Source organism: Cydia splendana, chromosome 13, assembly GCF_910591565.1.
Source record: "Cydia splendana chromosome 13, ilCydSple1.2, whole genome shotgun sequence".
Lineage (NCBI taxonomy): Eukaryota > Metazoa > Arthropoda > Insecta > Lepidoptera > Tortricidae > Cydia > Cydia splendana.
In genome coordinates this window covers 6,498,565-6,513,113 of record NC_085972.1, presented here as the reverse complement: position 1 = coordinate 6,513,113, position 14,549 = coordinate 6,498,565, and the positions used below count along the sequence as shown (strand labels likewise).

General features: G+C 37.6%; 2 protein-coding genes and 1 long non-coding RNA gene across 3 annotated transcripts; 1 reads left to right on the top strand and 2 right to left on the bottom strand.

The window, feature by feature from the left end:
• Positions 1 to 2,395: 2,395 nt before the first annotated feature.
• On the bottom strand, positions 2,396 to 3,043 carry LOC134796411 (endothelial differentiation-related factor 1 homolog). Its single transcript, XM_063768613.1, has one exon. It carries the CDS (start codon positions 2,902 to 2,904, stop codon positions 2,461 to 2,463), a length of 444 nt encoding a protein of 147 aa, XP_063624683.1. The 5' UTR covers positions 2,905 to 3,043; the 3' UTR covers positions 2,396 to 2,460.
• A 302-nt stretch (positions 3,044 to 3,345) lies between these two features.
• Positions 3,346 to 13,535, top strand: LOC134796384 (uncharacterized). The gene is made up of 5 exons (XM_063768572.1): positions 3,346 to 3,526; positions 8,368 to 8,537; positions 9,127 to 9,269; positions 10,907 to 11,094; positions 13,106 to 13,535. The coding sequence occupies exons 1-5, from the start codon at positions 3,414 to 3,416 to the stop codon at positions 13,479 to 13,481; spliced, it is 990 nt and encodes a 329-aa protein (XP_063624642.1). The 5' UTR covers positions 3,346 to 3,413; the 3' UTR covers positions 13,482 to 13,535.
• LOC134796431 (uncharacterized) lies at positions 6,938 to 8,297 on the bottom strand. The gene is made up of 2 exons (XR_010144930.1): positions 8,125 to 8,297; positions 6,938 to 7,020 (listed from the first exon to the last, which is right to left on the bottom strand). It is a non-coding gene; the product is annotated as an uncharacterized LOC134796431 (long non-coding RNA).
• Positions 13,536 to 14,549: the final 1,014 nt, after the last annotated feature.

Genomic DNA, 14,549 nt, shown 5'->3' with positions numbered 1-14,549 from the left:
CCTGCCTCCCGTTGAAAGTGCCGCCCACCCGCTCTCGGTTACCTCACAGTTACCGGCTGGAAAGAACGCGACGACGCGGTGCGCAGAGCGGAGGCCACGTAAAATATTCAAATATTAAACAAATATTTACAAAACCTATCAGATCACACTGAAAACAGCACAATAATCTATATGAACAAAAAAAACATGTTTTCAACTTACGTAATATTTTGGTGGCCTGAATTTCCTTACAAAAAGTTTGTTACTTCGTTTATAGTGTTTATACTGATTCAAAATAGGAAACTATCGTATAAATCGAGCTTAGATACCCAACTTACAGCATAATACGATTCTTATTTCTTCCTAATTCGCGCAATGAGTTTTGAGTCATTGAGGTCATCGAACCTGACAACAAAATGGCGCAACCCTAGCACATCTTATCTCACTCACACAAGCATGGTACGCGTTCACCTACAGGAGCTTAGACTGTGTGCGTAGGAACGCGTTTGTTTCATACATTTGATCGCCAGTGTCCGGGGTGTGACCGAACTGTCCCTTAAAGGCTTTACAGACGTCACCGATAATTGCATGCGATTTTCAATTCTTTAGGGTGTTATTCCCTCTTTTCAATATCTTGGTCCAATGTGCATTGCGTCTCTCTCTCTCATTAAGCAAAATGTGAGACGCTAATACACATTGGACCAAGATATTGGACAAATGGAATACCACCCATACCAACTACTGAGGTGCCTAATACAATCTATCGGCCAAATGCCGCAATGTTGACAAGTCGCATGCGACGTCGGTGAGGTTTGTAAAGCCCATTACACAAACCCTCCTTTTTGCTTTTCCTTATATGATATGAACTTATAAATGTTTTATAAACCAAGTTTTATACGGAACACTAAAATTAGGTAATTTAAGTTGTTCAATTCCACTACAATTTCATTGATTCTATTATTTCAATTTAGTAAGGAAAATTCTTTTATAAATTTTGGCGTATTTTCAGTTGCCAGTAAAATTGTAGACGAATTTAATAAAACGAAGACACAATCGTGCCGTATCAAAACGTTTCAATCCGTGCAGTGAGTAGGTAGTGAATTTTAATTAGTTAATTTAAATTTTCAATACCTACTGATGCTGACTGTCGTTCAAGCATAACAAAGATTAATTGTGTACCTACTTAAAATGTCATATCACAGGGCAATCATTATTAGAGTCCCATACCCTTCTTCTTCCTCAGTCCCTCATTGCTCCTCAGCATCGCAACCATGTATGCTCCATCTCCATAGTGAGCGGTCTCTCCATGTATGCTCCATCTCCATAGTGCCAAGAAAAATATCCGCGCAAAGCAGCTCGATCAGTAGAGACGTGCCTCGCCCAAGGCAATGCGGCCGAGGCACATCTACACAGACTGAGCTGGTACATGCAGCAATTTCCTCGCAAGGCGGCTCGTTTTGTGTAGACCATAGACTAGGAATCCTCTAGACCGAGTTTAGAGCAATTATTTCATGCAACCGATGATGCCAAAAATGCGGGGGTGCGCGGGACGAGGTGAGCGAAGTCCCGTGCCGTGATTGGTCCGTTCGAAGACACGGACGTCACACAAAGACACTTTCGGCTCGAACATGGAGTAAAATTATCGTATGCGTGGCAGAGGGGCTAGCGCGACTATGCTCAGTCTGGAGGATGTTTTGTCTGTGGTGTAGACCTATAATTACTTTCATCAGCAAAAGAATTGAAATGATTATCAGCCTATACTAACATTCTTTTCATATTAGGCAGGCCCAAACAGAATAAGCTGCCTTGCAAGGAAGTTGCCGTGGAAAACAGCTCAGCCTGTGTACTTAACCGAGGCATTGGGGCCATGCATGTAGTCTTGGGTGGGGCATGTCTACTCAGTCTGAGCTGCATAACACTCACAAGGCGGCTTATTCAGTATGGACCTGCCTATTGGAATGATACTGGTAACTTTAACTCAATGGATTCCATATTTAATTGACTTCATTAACAATTGTCTGTCCTGGCCATCTGGTTGCTGAGTAGCAACTCATGAGGATGTATAAGCTACCTACACTTTTCAAAGTTATTACCAGTGATTGGGGATTTGGTTGCCACTAGGGGTAAATAATGTTTTTATTACCTTAGGAAATGTTTTTAGTAGGTAATTGTATTTCATAAATATTAATATAGTGTTTAATATAAAAATTGTACTAGATCCCACGGCGTTGCAACCAAATCCCCGATCACAGGTTATTACACCTTTCTTACGAAGTTGGTGTCATAAGAGGTGGTGAAGAGATTTTCCTGATGACAACACATTGTAGAATTATCTTTATTATGTAAGAAAAATAAATGCTTACTTACACGATAAAGTTTAGTTTTAAAGATAGAAATAGAAACACATCTAACAGCAATGAGTTAAAAATATAATTAATGCAACCAACAATCGGATTACAGTCTTCGCCTCCCAGGGAATCCTTATTTCTTTCCAGGAGGCTGCAGGGGCTGGCCGCGTTCCTTTCCACGAAGTTTTATTCCAATTGCCCTTTCAATCTTCCCAAGAACCAAGTTGTTGGGGATACCGCGACCGGCTTCGTAGTCGTTTACAATCTGTGGTTTCTCGCAGATCTTCGTGGCTAAGTCTTTCTGGCTCATGCCCTTTGCCTGTCTTCCCTGCATGATAAGCTTTCCAAGGTCCAGTGAAACCTTCTCGTGTTTTAACTCTTCCGTTTCTCTATCGAGTTTCGCCGTATTTTTCGTGGTGCCATGCTGCTTGTTAGTTCCTGCTCCGTATTTTTGTTGGGTGTCGACGGGTACACCTTGACGGCGTGCGGCATTCACAGCCTGCTCGGTTTTCAATGCAGATGCCTTCAGAGGCTTCTTGCGAAGAATAGTAACTGTATCCCAGTCAGACTCAGACATGTTTACCCGATTTTGGTAAATATCAGTATGCAAGAACTTATGAAACTGTTGTCACGTTGAGATCTAATTTTAATCCGAAAATGCCGAAATCGTGAGACGTAATAAACTTCACATGTGATGACACCGACGGCTGTCAGATCTAGAATGACATGTAAGACTGTAAGTATGAGACAGGTGCGCTCAGAAGCTATCAAATTAAACCATAAAACGCAAAGTATCGCACAGTAGAATGTGTTTTATTTATATTCATTCAACGAAATTTATTAACTAATGAAAATTATTTACATTAAGTTGATTATAATAGAAACAACCCAATGGAAAAAATCGCTACATGCGACGTAAAAAGAAATCAGATATTAAACTTTTTAAGTTACAGAACGGCTGCTATGTATTAGCTGTCAACGTCACACTGAATGAATGTCAGTTGGATTGGATTGGACCTGTGTATCTGTGTGTATAGTGTGAATCCTGTGATAAACATTAAAAGTAAAATAATAAGTTTATTTATTATGGAGGAGCCGGTAGACGTGATACGAGAATGCTCACGTGCAGCGTTAACAGTGAGCAGAAGAACCCAAAGAGATGATGAAACCGATAGCCGTCGGCACATCATCAGTGAAAAGTAAGTTTTACTCAAGTTATAGCAGCCATACTCAACCTGCGGCCTGTTGGGCTTTTTTAAGTAACCCGTAGCCCGCCAGGTGCCATCCGAATGTCAAGTGAGCAAACAACTAATCTCGCGCCACTGGAGCTAAAACGCAAAACCCTCATAAAAATAAGGTTAGGTTATGACTGAGTTATAGTCAGTGTTTTTTTATTTGAAACTTTATTTATTAGTTTCTCTAGTAGAGTTTGTGCAGAAAGAGAAGAGTCGTGGACTGTATGGGGCCCAATATATGGGGTTTCTGAACAGACTAGTAGATAAAATATATTTTTATTGCTTTATTATTTTTCTTTAATTTTAATACTAGAGAGTACCTAAATTAGAGAAGTTAAATCAAATCAGAATCAGAATTTCTTGAGAGTCATATTTAACTTTAAAAACTAGATTGACCTACTCATAGGCTAACTATGGCAAAAATTACTAATATTAGGGTTGCTTTTGAATACCACACTGACTCACCACACCACATACTTAATTGGACGTTATCTCCAAATTAGAAGAATGTCTATTTGTTAATATTATTGGAAAATATTTTTTTACTGTGAGTATGTCAAGTACTTATTTATAATGTTATCCATAAATTTTATAGCTTGATAAGTGATATCACGCAAAATAATTGCACCTACATAATTATATTTGAAAAAAGATTATTAAACCATTTAATTGAAAATTGTTATTACTCTGTACATAAATATTTATAATCAATTGTAAATTATAATTCAATTCTAACTATTCATAAATTTTATCTCAAATCTGATTGAAAATTAATTATGTACAGCAAGCACACTCGGTAATTTGGTATCTGAAATTTTCACCCTATTGTTGGAACTGCCGCATAAGTAATTGGATTTCTATACAAATTAGCTTAATACAATAAACAAATTCTACATACTAAATGCAACCACTCTTTAATCCGGCGTTTGGCTGTTGTTCACCCACTTTATAAAACAAGAATCATTCATCACCTATAAATTTCACAAAATTTTACCGACATTTTAATTCACCATACTAAATAACAAGTTTAAATATATACACTATGTGCTGTTTTAGCTTATTCCCGATTAAATCCCATCGCCATCGTATTTTCTCGGAGACGTTCGTATTTGTCATGCATGCTACTTCAGTCAACCACAGTGCTTTTTGTACCAAGACTGACTGAAACAACAATACCCATTTGTATGTTTCTGTGTAAATATTGGAAATAGTTATTTGTACAACAAGAGATCAAAGTTTGATATTTCTTCGAGTGCTTATTTTGAGTCCCGTGCAAGCGTAAGATTTTTTTTTTGTAAAAAAAAACTATAAAAAAACATTGTAAGATACGGTCCGAATTGCGGATACGTACTATTTGTCAACTATCTGTGTATTTTTTGAGTTTATTATTTTAATTGTACGATGAAATCATCATCATCAGGCTATATTAGTCCACTGCTGGACATAGCCCTCCCTTAAAGAGCGCCAAAGCGCCCTGTCTTCAGCTTGCCGCATCGAGCATCTGCCTGCAGTCTTTCGCAGATCGTCATCCCACCTGGTCGGAGGGCGTCCTACACTATGTTTGCCGGTCTCCACTCAAGAACACGTTTACTCCAGCGGTTGTCGGTTCTTCTTGAGATATGGCCAGCCCACTGCCACTTCAGCTTGCTAATTCTTTGAGCTATGTCGGTAACTTAGGTTCTCTGTCTGTTTGGTTTGGTTGTCTGTTTGGTACAATGAAATACCTAAAATATAATATTTTATCAGTTTTTATCAAATCTTAAACTTCATTTTAATTAATTAATTATTAAGAATTCATACTCGTACGTGGTTTGGAACGAAGCGGTCTGAAATTTTCGGGGGTATATTTATAAACCCTCAATATACCGTTGAATGTCGTTTTAACTTTTTTTTATCTGTTTCTTTTTGCTAACAGTGTGAAAGGGACAGAGATAATAGAACCCAAGTATTTCGAACTTGTATTAGACCCCGCATGTTGAAATGACATTTGACTATAAAGGTCACTTGAATGTAATTTTGTCTCACTCAGTGAGCAAAATGCGCTTTTGCTCACTGTTTTTAAGAAGCAAAGCAAAAGGATACTTGTTCGAGCTGCTGAGGTGAAATAGTAGATTGTACAACAAGGGCATAAAGTGACCCATTTTTACCCGAGGCAATTTTTTGGTCTGAGCGAAGCGAAGACCAAAATAGTAGACGAGGGTAAAAATGGACATTTATGCCCTTGTTGTACACTCTGCTTTTCACTTCGATTGCGAGGAAAATATACAAAAAATCAAATATTTTAGGTTATTTTAACGTATTTATTCAAGACTAAAGAAAATTGTTCTTGGGCCAGTCGGAGGCGCGGGGCACGCCGATCGGGAGAGCGCCGGTCGGGGGCGCGCCGGCAGGGCTGGCAGTTTGTATGGCAGAATTTGGACTTTATTGCTAAGTCAATGAGGGTCGTATTAGATGATTTTACTTTATGCTCTAGAGCATGAAATGCGATTTTATGTCGTCTACGCACGACATAAAGGTGCCCTTTTTGAGCATGAGAAGTGAAACATTATTTTCACTTCTCGCCGGTCGGGAGAGCGCCGGTCGGGGGCGCGCCGGCAGGGCTGGCAGTTTGTATGGCAGAATTTGGACTTTATTGCTAAGTCAATAAGGGTCGTAATAGATGATTTTACTTTATGCTCTAGAGCATAAAATGCGATTTTATGTCGTCTACGCACGACATAAAGGTCCACTTTTTGAGCATGAGAAGTGAAAAGCAGAGTGTACAACAAGGGCATAAATGTCCATTTTTACCCGAGGCTACTATTTTGCCTCGGGTAAAAATGGGTCACTTTATGCCCTTGTTGTACAATCTACTATTATTATGCACTACATCTGTACGTACGTTGGTTGGTTATATAAGTTGATGCAGACTTTCAATTCTACCCACATTTCAATGTGTATAACATATTTTTGAAGTGAAAACTTCTTTAGCGGCGCTGTGCACTTTTTGAGGTGGGGAAAAAATGTTAAACTCGAGACAGCGTAAGACGTAAGGCGTAACCCTCTCTTTCTACCGCGCGGCGAAAATGTATGCCTGAGCCTGCTGTTTCGTTTAGGCGGCGCAGGGCGCTTGCGTGACGTCACGTGTGATTGTGTTTTTCATTTTTGATTTAAATGACATCTAGTGAGTTTCCCTCAAACTGGTATTAATATAACTGTAGAACTCACAATGATGTGAGGGGTTTCAAGTAATGCGACGAAATAACGCTAGATGGCGTTAACCTCAATTATACATAGTGCTGGAGACATTTTGCACTAGATGACGCTGTTATTAATATTTTGAGTTACAATGTCGTTGAGTTTTCACTTCTGCCGGCACTCCCGGTGTGCAACTCGTTGTTTTTTTTTTTTATTCTTTTACTTTCATCTGCCATCGGCTTTCTTAGCCATAATCAGATTGTATGTATCTATACCAAGGCCTGTTCACTTCCTAAGAAAGTTATGTCCCCAAATAATTGCGCATGTGTGCGCCTTAATCTTCTATGTGTGCGTTGGCCTCCGGGAAAAAGTTGCGAGTAATAAAAATAAAAACATTTTTCTACAGCAACATTGCTCCCAACTCTGATTTAAATTATCACGAATTTTATACAATATTAATCATAAAACGGGACTTAAAACGCTTAAAACTTAATTACATACGATTAAGTTTTATAATGAATATTTGCTTCCAACTGTCTTTATCAATGTTCATAAAATATATGGAGGGTAGGTACGTCTACCCACCATAATAAAAAATATATTTGTCAATGACTCTGTCCAACTGCTGTGGTTAAAGTTCATAACGAAAATTTTATTTATTAACTCTTTAAATAATACATACAACGTGTACCGCTACGTACCACTTAAGACTGTAAGTCTGTACCTACATGGATTACAGCAATGCACATAGAAAATGTGCTAAATGCGGAGCAACGGCTGTTGAAGCAGCCAGAGTGAAATTTACAACTTTAGTGGGTTCAGAAGGAACCGAGTCATAACGCATCTGGAAAGCGTATTAATTAACCGTGAAGAAATGTATGAATACAAGTTGGAAATCTGTGTAAAATGCCGTATGTAAAGTGTAGTGTATCTGTGTGTAAAGTGTAATAGGTAGGCATGCCTAATGTTATTTGTATAAAAGGTACTGAAAACTTTGTGAATGCGCTTTATTAATGTCTATTTTTTTATTAAGTTGCCAGTTGCCAGTTTTCAGTGTATATTTTTATATGTAAAACATTTTTTAATAAATAATATATATAATGTTATAAACATAAACATGCCTTTTATTTAAATCAATTGATAATACCACAAACAAGGGGTAATATTTGCATCTTGCATATATTTCGTGATATGAAGATAACAAATATGTTTATCAACAGAATTACTACCTACCAATACCCGCCAGGCTAAACCGGTTGTCAACTTTAGTTCCATTGGTACACAAAGACGGCGCCACTAGTATAAACGTATAAACGGTTGGGGACATTTTTTTGTATGGAGTTACCGTTCTTCTCCTAGTGGGTATTATATTCTTTGATCTATACATTTCTTTTTCAAGGTGGTGGTCCATTAACCACCATTCCTTTTATGTGAAGAGAGAGGGTGGGTTATTCTCTCTGGTCTAGTTCCAAGATCTGCCACCTTTTGAGTCTTGTGATGTTATTGGTGTCATTTAATAGGTCTCTGGCAAGTTCGTTCTCATGGTTTGTTAGCCTTTCTTTATGTGTATAACATATAAAATTATTTTTGTAGCATTACATTTTATGAACAAAATGTTACATTTTCAGCACAACACCAACAGTTGTTGCTGACATAGCGACAAGGCTGAAGTGCAAGACTGCTGTGAGCGCAGCAGACCTCAGAACACTAAAGAACAGTCTTCTGGACGACCTGAAGCATGTTGAGGTGGTTCTGAATACACAGGGGGCTCTTCGGGGCCTGGTGAGGGAACTGACTGGTAACTCTTCCAATTTTTTAATTTTGGTTTAACTATGTAACAATGACAGATCGTCACTACTTTGAAAAAATCTTGTATCTCACACTTCTACTTAAAGTTGAAACTCAGTGACTCTGTATGCGTCCCATACACAGTTACCACGTTTTTCTTTTGATCGACAGAACAAGATACGAGTTTTCTCAAAGTAGTAACGAGAAGTGTATGTTGCGGAAAATTTGCTAAAAGTGAGAATTTTTTTTAGAATATCCAGTAAAATTTATTGGAAATATTTTGGAAACGGAAAGTATCAATCTCCAAAAGTATTATCGAAAGTTAAGACTATAGTCTGTATCTTAAGGTATTTAAAAAAGAGTAAACAAAATCTACCCTCAAATGGCTCCTTAAGCCAGTTGAGGGTAGATGAAAACATTACATGATCAAAATAATGTAGCTTAAAGTCAGGTCGTTCAGTGATAGATCCAGGCGCTTTTGTATTTGGTTGGTTAACCAATAAATTTATACATACCCGAAAATGTACAAATTGTTTGTGTACTTTTATTTAAATACCGAAAGATACAGAGTATAATTATAGTATTTTTTATATGTCCAGGTCACGATGCTCAGCGCGCACTCCATGCAGCAGGCTGCATATGTAACTTATCGCTGGGAGACGCCCGCGCATGCACCACAGTGGCACGAGCTGCAGGAACTTACCTGATTGCTGCACTTCCCAGCTTGCATAGTGAAATGGCGGTAATCATTTAGGCAAATCATTAAGTAATTATTACAAGCAGACACATCTCTATGTATTTATTTGTAGTATGTATTTGTAGTATCGCAGACGCGAGCGATACTACAAATTTTTATATTAATTGAAAAGTTCACCGCTTCAGGCAACTTGCAACTAGGGATGTACCGACTAGTCGCCGACTAGTCGGGAAAGCCGACTATCCGGCCACATTTGTAGTCGGCACTTTATTAGTGAAAGAAAAACAGAAAAAAAAAGAAATCAACAGTAAATATTTACCATATGTTTTATGTCTATTTTACTAAAATACCTATTCAGGGTGCATACGAAAACTTTTGTTCATAAAATTGACCGTTTGATCATTATCATGTTGGTGGGCTGGTGTTTTCCTCTACAGGTCGATCTCAGCTGATTCTCGTTTAATTTCATGGGTAAGTTCGATAGTAAAATAATTTTATTATTATTCATTTTTTTTATGGTGGGGTGGAGCCATGGGGAACCATTAATGTTATTGCAAAATTTAGACAGGGCACGTTGCTCGTAAATACGCTAATCACAGGGGATAGGTTCTTAACTACGTACGGGAAATAGAGCCTTGGAAATACCTCCTTCAAGCTGTACTGACGCTCTGCTCAGGATCGCAAAAAATAAAAGAAAGACAGAAATTGAACGAGGATTCATGTGATAGGATAGGTCTTTGAACCTGTAGAGAACACCTTTTAGCCAAGCTAATATGATGTATAGCGCAATCAAAGGAGCAAAACTATTGTTTTTCATCAGAACTTATACGAAACTAATGATCTGGCCGACTAGCCGACTAATCGGCCATTCGAGCGCCGATTAGTCGGCTAGTCGGCTAGTCGGCCAAATCAATACTCGGTACATCACTACTTACAACCCTTTGGTACACTTGTCCGATCGCTCTTAACCAACTGAGCTACCGAAGCTTACTATTAGAAGCGTGCGAAACTTTCCCTTCCTTCCTTTTTGTTCACACGCCTTAGGGAGACGCATAGCGACGCATAGCTATAGTTCGTTTTTTTAGCTTTTAAAAAAAGGTATTTAAACAATCTTGACGTGTTACTTAAAGGTAGGTACTTAAACAATCTTGACGAGATAGACTACCCGTCTTTTACTATGTTAATTAAAGAGGTACGGGTAGGGTAGTCTATCTCGCTGCAAGATACTGTCGCGCCAATCATATGCTAGCCCGACTGCGGTGACATTTTCCAGTTTTCCTCATTAAGTGTTTTAACCACTCAAAAATATAAGGAAAATTCCAATAGGGGGTATTACTGCAATGTTCTGCCGCCAGAGTGCAGCACTAGCGCCTATAGTAAACCTTAGAGTAACTTATACATGCGCCCTGAACTGTTTTTTGACAAGTTTTCGTAGACAATAAAATATGACATTGATGATGATGTATCAAGGGAAACGCGAAAATCTAAATTTAGTTATCTGCCTCTTTATCGGTCAAATATTCAAGAGTGATAGAGAGGTTAGATAACGAAATTTAGATTTTCTTGTTTCGCGATAGACCCTCAAATCTTGATGGATTGTGGTAGTGGCGTCCCCTACGCCTAGTTTCGCGTAATATTCCCTATTGAAATATGTTTTCAACTTAGTGTTATTTGGTTCACAGGCGACCTGCGCACGGGCACTGGGTAACTGCGCCGGCGGGGGGGCGGGCGCGGCGGCGGCGCTCGTGTCGCAGGGCGCGGCGGCGGCGCTGGCGGCGCGCGCGCGCGTGACGTCACTAGACAGCCACGTCAGCGCCGCCGCGGCCACGGCACTCGCGCATCTCGCCTACCAGGCGGCCGACAATTTCAGGTAATTTGGTCGTGCCTAGGGATTGCAATCCGGTCCGGTGGATCCGGTAATCCGGCCGGATCCGGCACTTTTTAGGAGCTACCGGATCCGGTTGAAATCACCGGATCCGGACCGGATCCGGGAAAATAGAAAAAAAGACCGCACGCAGCACCCACTGCGCGTTTTAAGTGAAAAAAAGGCAACGGATAGAAGAAAGAAGTTAAACAGAATAAAGAACGAATGAAAAAATCCTAATTTAGTAAAATAAGAAGATATTTAATATGACGATGATTGAGAACAGAAGAGGATTTCCTCTTCTTTCATGTTAGTGGCACGAATCGGCACGATACGACGATTACTTAAATAATTAGAAGTAAACATTATTAAAGGATGGAGATGCCATGGAAGGCATTTGTAACGACCGGTCTGGCCTAGTGAGTAGTGACCATTCAGTGACCCTGCCTATGAACTATGAAGCCAATGGTCCTGGGTTTGAATACCGGGAAGGGCATTTATTTGTGTGATGAACACAGATATTTGTTCCTGAGTTATGAGTGTTTTCCACGTATATAAGCATGTATTTATCAATATACTATACGTATATATATCGTCGCCAAGTAGTACTACCTAGAGCTAGCTAGTACCCATATTACAAGCTTTGCTTGGTTTGGGGCTACGAGTAGGTCGATCTATATAAAATTGTCCCCAAATATTTATTCATGAATTATTTATTTATTTGTGATTTAGGCTATAAAACTATTTTCACGGATAAAAAATGAAAGCAAGATAATATTGGACCGCATTTCATACAATTTTGGTTAAAAGTAAAATATCTTGTTACTAGAATGGATGTCGGCGTTACAAATAATTCCATCAAAGAACAGTTAAGTACAAAAACTTGTCGTTTCAAGGAGTTCCATCCCATAATTATCCCATTAACAGGCTTTGGAATGTAATCAAATTTATATTTTTATTGTAAACGTATAAATTTGAGCAGAATGTGAATGATTAAATATAATAAAATTAATAAATGACTTAGATTTCATATTTTATTTTTAAATTGAGATTGAGTATGTGACATTTTTTAATACTTAGTTTTTTTTTATTGTTAAAAAGTTATTTCTTATTAACTTCAAATTGTTGTTTTATGAATACATTTGTTGTAAAAATACCCATTGTTTCTCATATAACGCATAAAACTTGAAAAATATGCCATTTAATTAACTTTAATATCCTTATACCTAACCGGATCCGGTCCGGCCGGATCCGGCCGGATTGAGGCCAAAATCCGGCCGGATCCGGCCGGATTGAAAATCAATCCGGTTTGCAATCCCTAGTCGTGCCTATTTAAAAAAATATTTCTGTTTCCGAAAGTTGAAGATATTATATCAGATTTATGACTTCTTTTAATAAAAACCCCAGTTTTGAGTTATATCGAAATGGGGATTTATTTGTTGTTTTTCAACTTTCAAAAAAATAATAATAACGACTCATATCGGCGTGTCGTGTATGATCGAATTCTTTTCAAGTTTTCATTGTTTAATTATTGACCAGATGGTCAAAAATAGTCAAAATGAGCTTATATTTTATATGATAACTTCGGACTTACCCTCATAGTTATGGCAACCATTATACGTGAATAATTTGCTTATGCTGCTAGGGTGTTAAAACTTGTTCTGCTTTCTTATTGCAGATGTAGTGCATAATTATTTTCCATCGTATTTTCACGGAAACTTACGAACGTGTCTTGCTATTTCAGTCATTCTCGGTACAAAAAATACTGAACTAACATGACAAATACGAACGTTTCAGAGAAAATACGATGGAAAATAATTAGGTACTATAATTAGGTATGCACTACATCTGTAGCACGTAAGGAATCTTCTATCACTTTCTGTATATAAATGTTTCAGATTACTCCATCTCGATTGTAATTTTTAGCATTTTACATGATGTAATGTAACAGACATTTCAGTGAAATCTACAGTTTTAAAAACTAAGTATTGAAATCAAAATTCTAATAATATTGCAGGAAAGAGCACGCGCTACCCATAGTCCAGGCCCTCTCTCACACCCGCTTCACACATTCATCGCTTCAACTACTCTTCATACTATCGTGCCGCGATGATTTCAACGAAATCATCAACGAACAATTACTATTGAACGTTCTAGAACACACTACTTCGATGGAAACAGATTCATTTCTATACGCAGTTCGGACGTTAGCTAATATCACCCTTAATGATCATATTTATAGTGTAATTACAAGTCATTTTGCTATGAGAGTAGATGTTTTAAAGAAAGCGTTAACGATGAGTGACGATATTGTGAAGTCTGTGCTCTGGTTGTTGGGTAATTTGTTTAATTTTAAGTGTGATAATGAATTATTTAACGAGTTATTATGTTGATGTTAATATAGGTACCTATAAGCTCTTTTTACGGTAACAAAATAAATGTACAAATAATAATATTATTTTTTAAACTTGTAACAAGCAAGCCCTGTTGTTTAATTTAAAACTGCTTGACAGATGGTTTTAATCCATTTGATTTTCTATCTTAAATTTAAGCAAATAAAGTTGATAAGTATTTAAGATACGCCACCCAATAGCTTGATTGCTTGTAATATTGACTTTATGATTATTGCAAAAAGTTGAAAAATTTAATTTTAATTAAATCTAAAGGTACCTAAACTGTTGTAATGTTGCTATTCAATTGGCAGATACGTTTGTAAACAAATATTTCAATAAAACACAAACAATAAGTCGCAATAAATATAATATCATATCAATTGTTATTAATATTTCAATAATTGTAATAGTATTTAGGTTAATATCGATAAGGCTACAATCATATTGTTTAAAAGTTGCAGTCCTCACAAATGTACCGGAATGTTTACGCTAAAGCCTTTATTTGGACTGGTTTATATGGTTAATGCTGATTTACAAGTATACTTGTAGTGGACATCATCAGTGCTAGAGGCCCTAGGGGAACATGTTTCAATCTATTGCATCTGAAAGGTATGAAAAGAAGATATCTAGAAGATACAAAAAGCCCAAAACCAAAAAGAATAGATAGTATAGAGGGGTCCTGTCATTGTAAATTTTGTAGTCACTGTAAATTTACTGCCATCTATCGACACACGACTAAAACTCAAAATGAAAACGTATAAAGTTATCAAAAAATGAATATATGTGACGTCCCACGGTCAAAGGTACCTTATGGCGGGTATGGAGTTATGCATACCCCAGTAATCTACACTAAATAAGCTATCGATAACACAAAAGATCAACCTTCTAGGTTGCGTAGTTACAGAGATATGTTTTTTTGAAAACAATGTTGTGAAATGAGCAACTATACGATAGAGAAGTTTTAAGTTTAGCCGCCTAAAAAACTATGTTCCTGAAGTAAGTTACATAGTTGACTACAAATAATAATACCTTATATATCTGAGATTAAAAAAATATTGCGACTTGTTC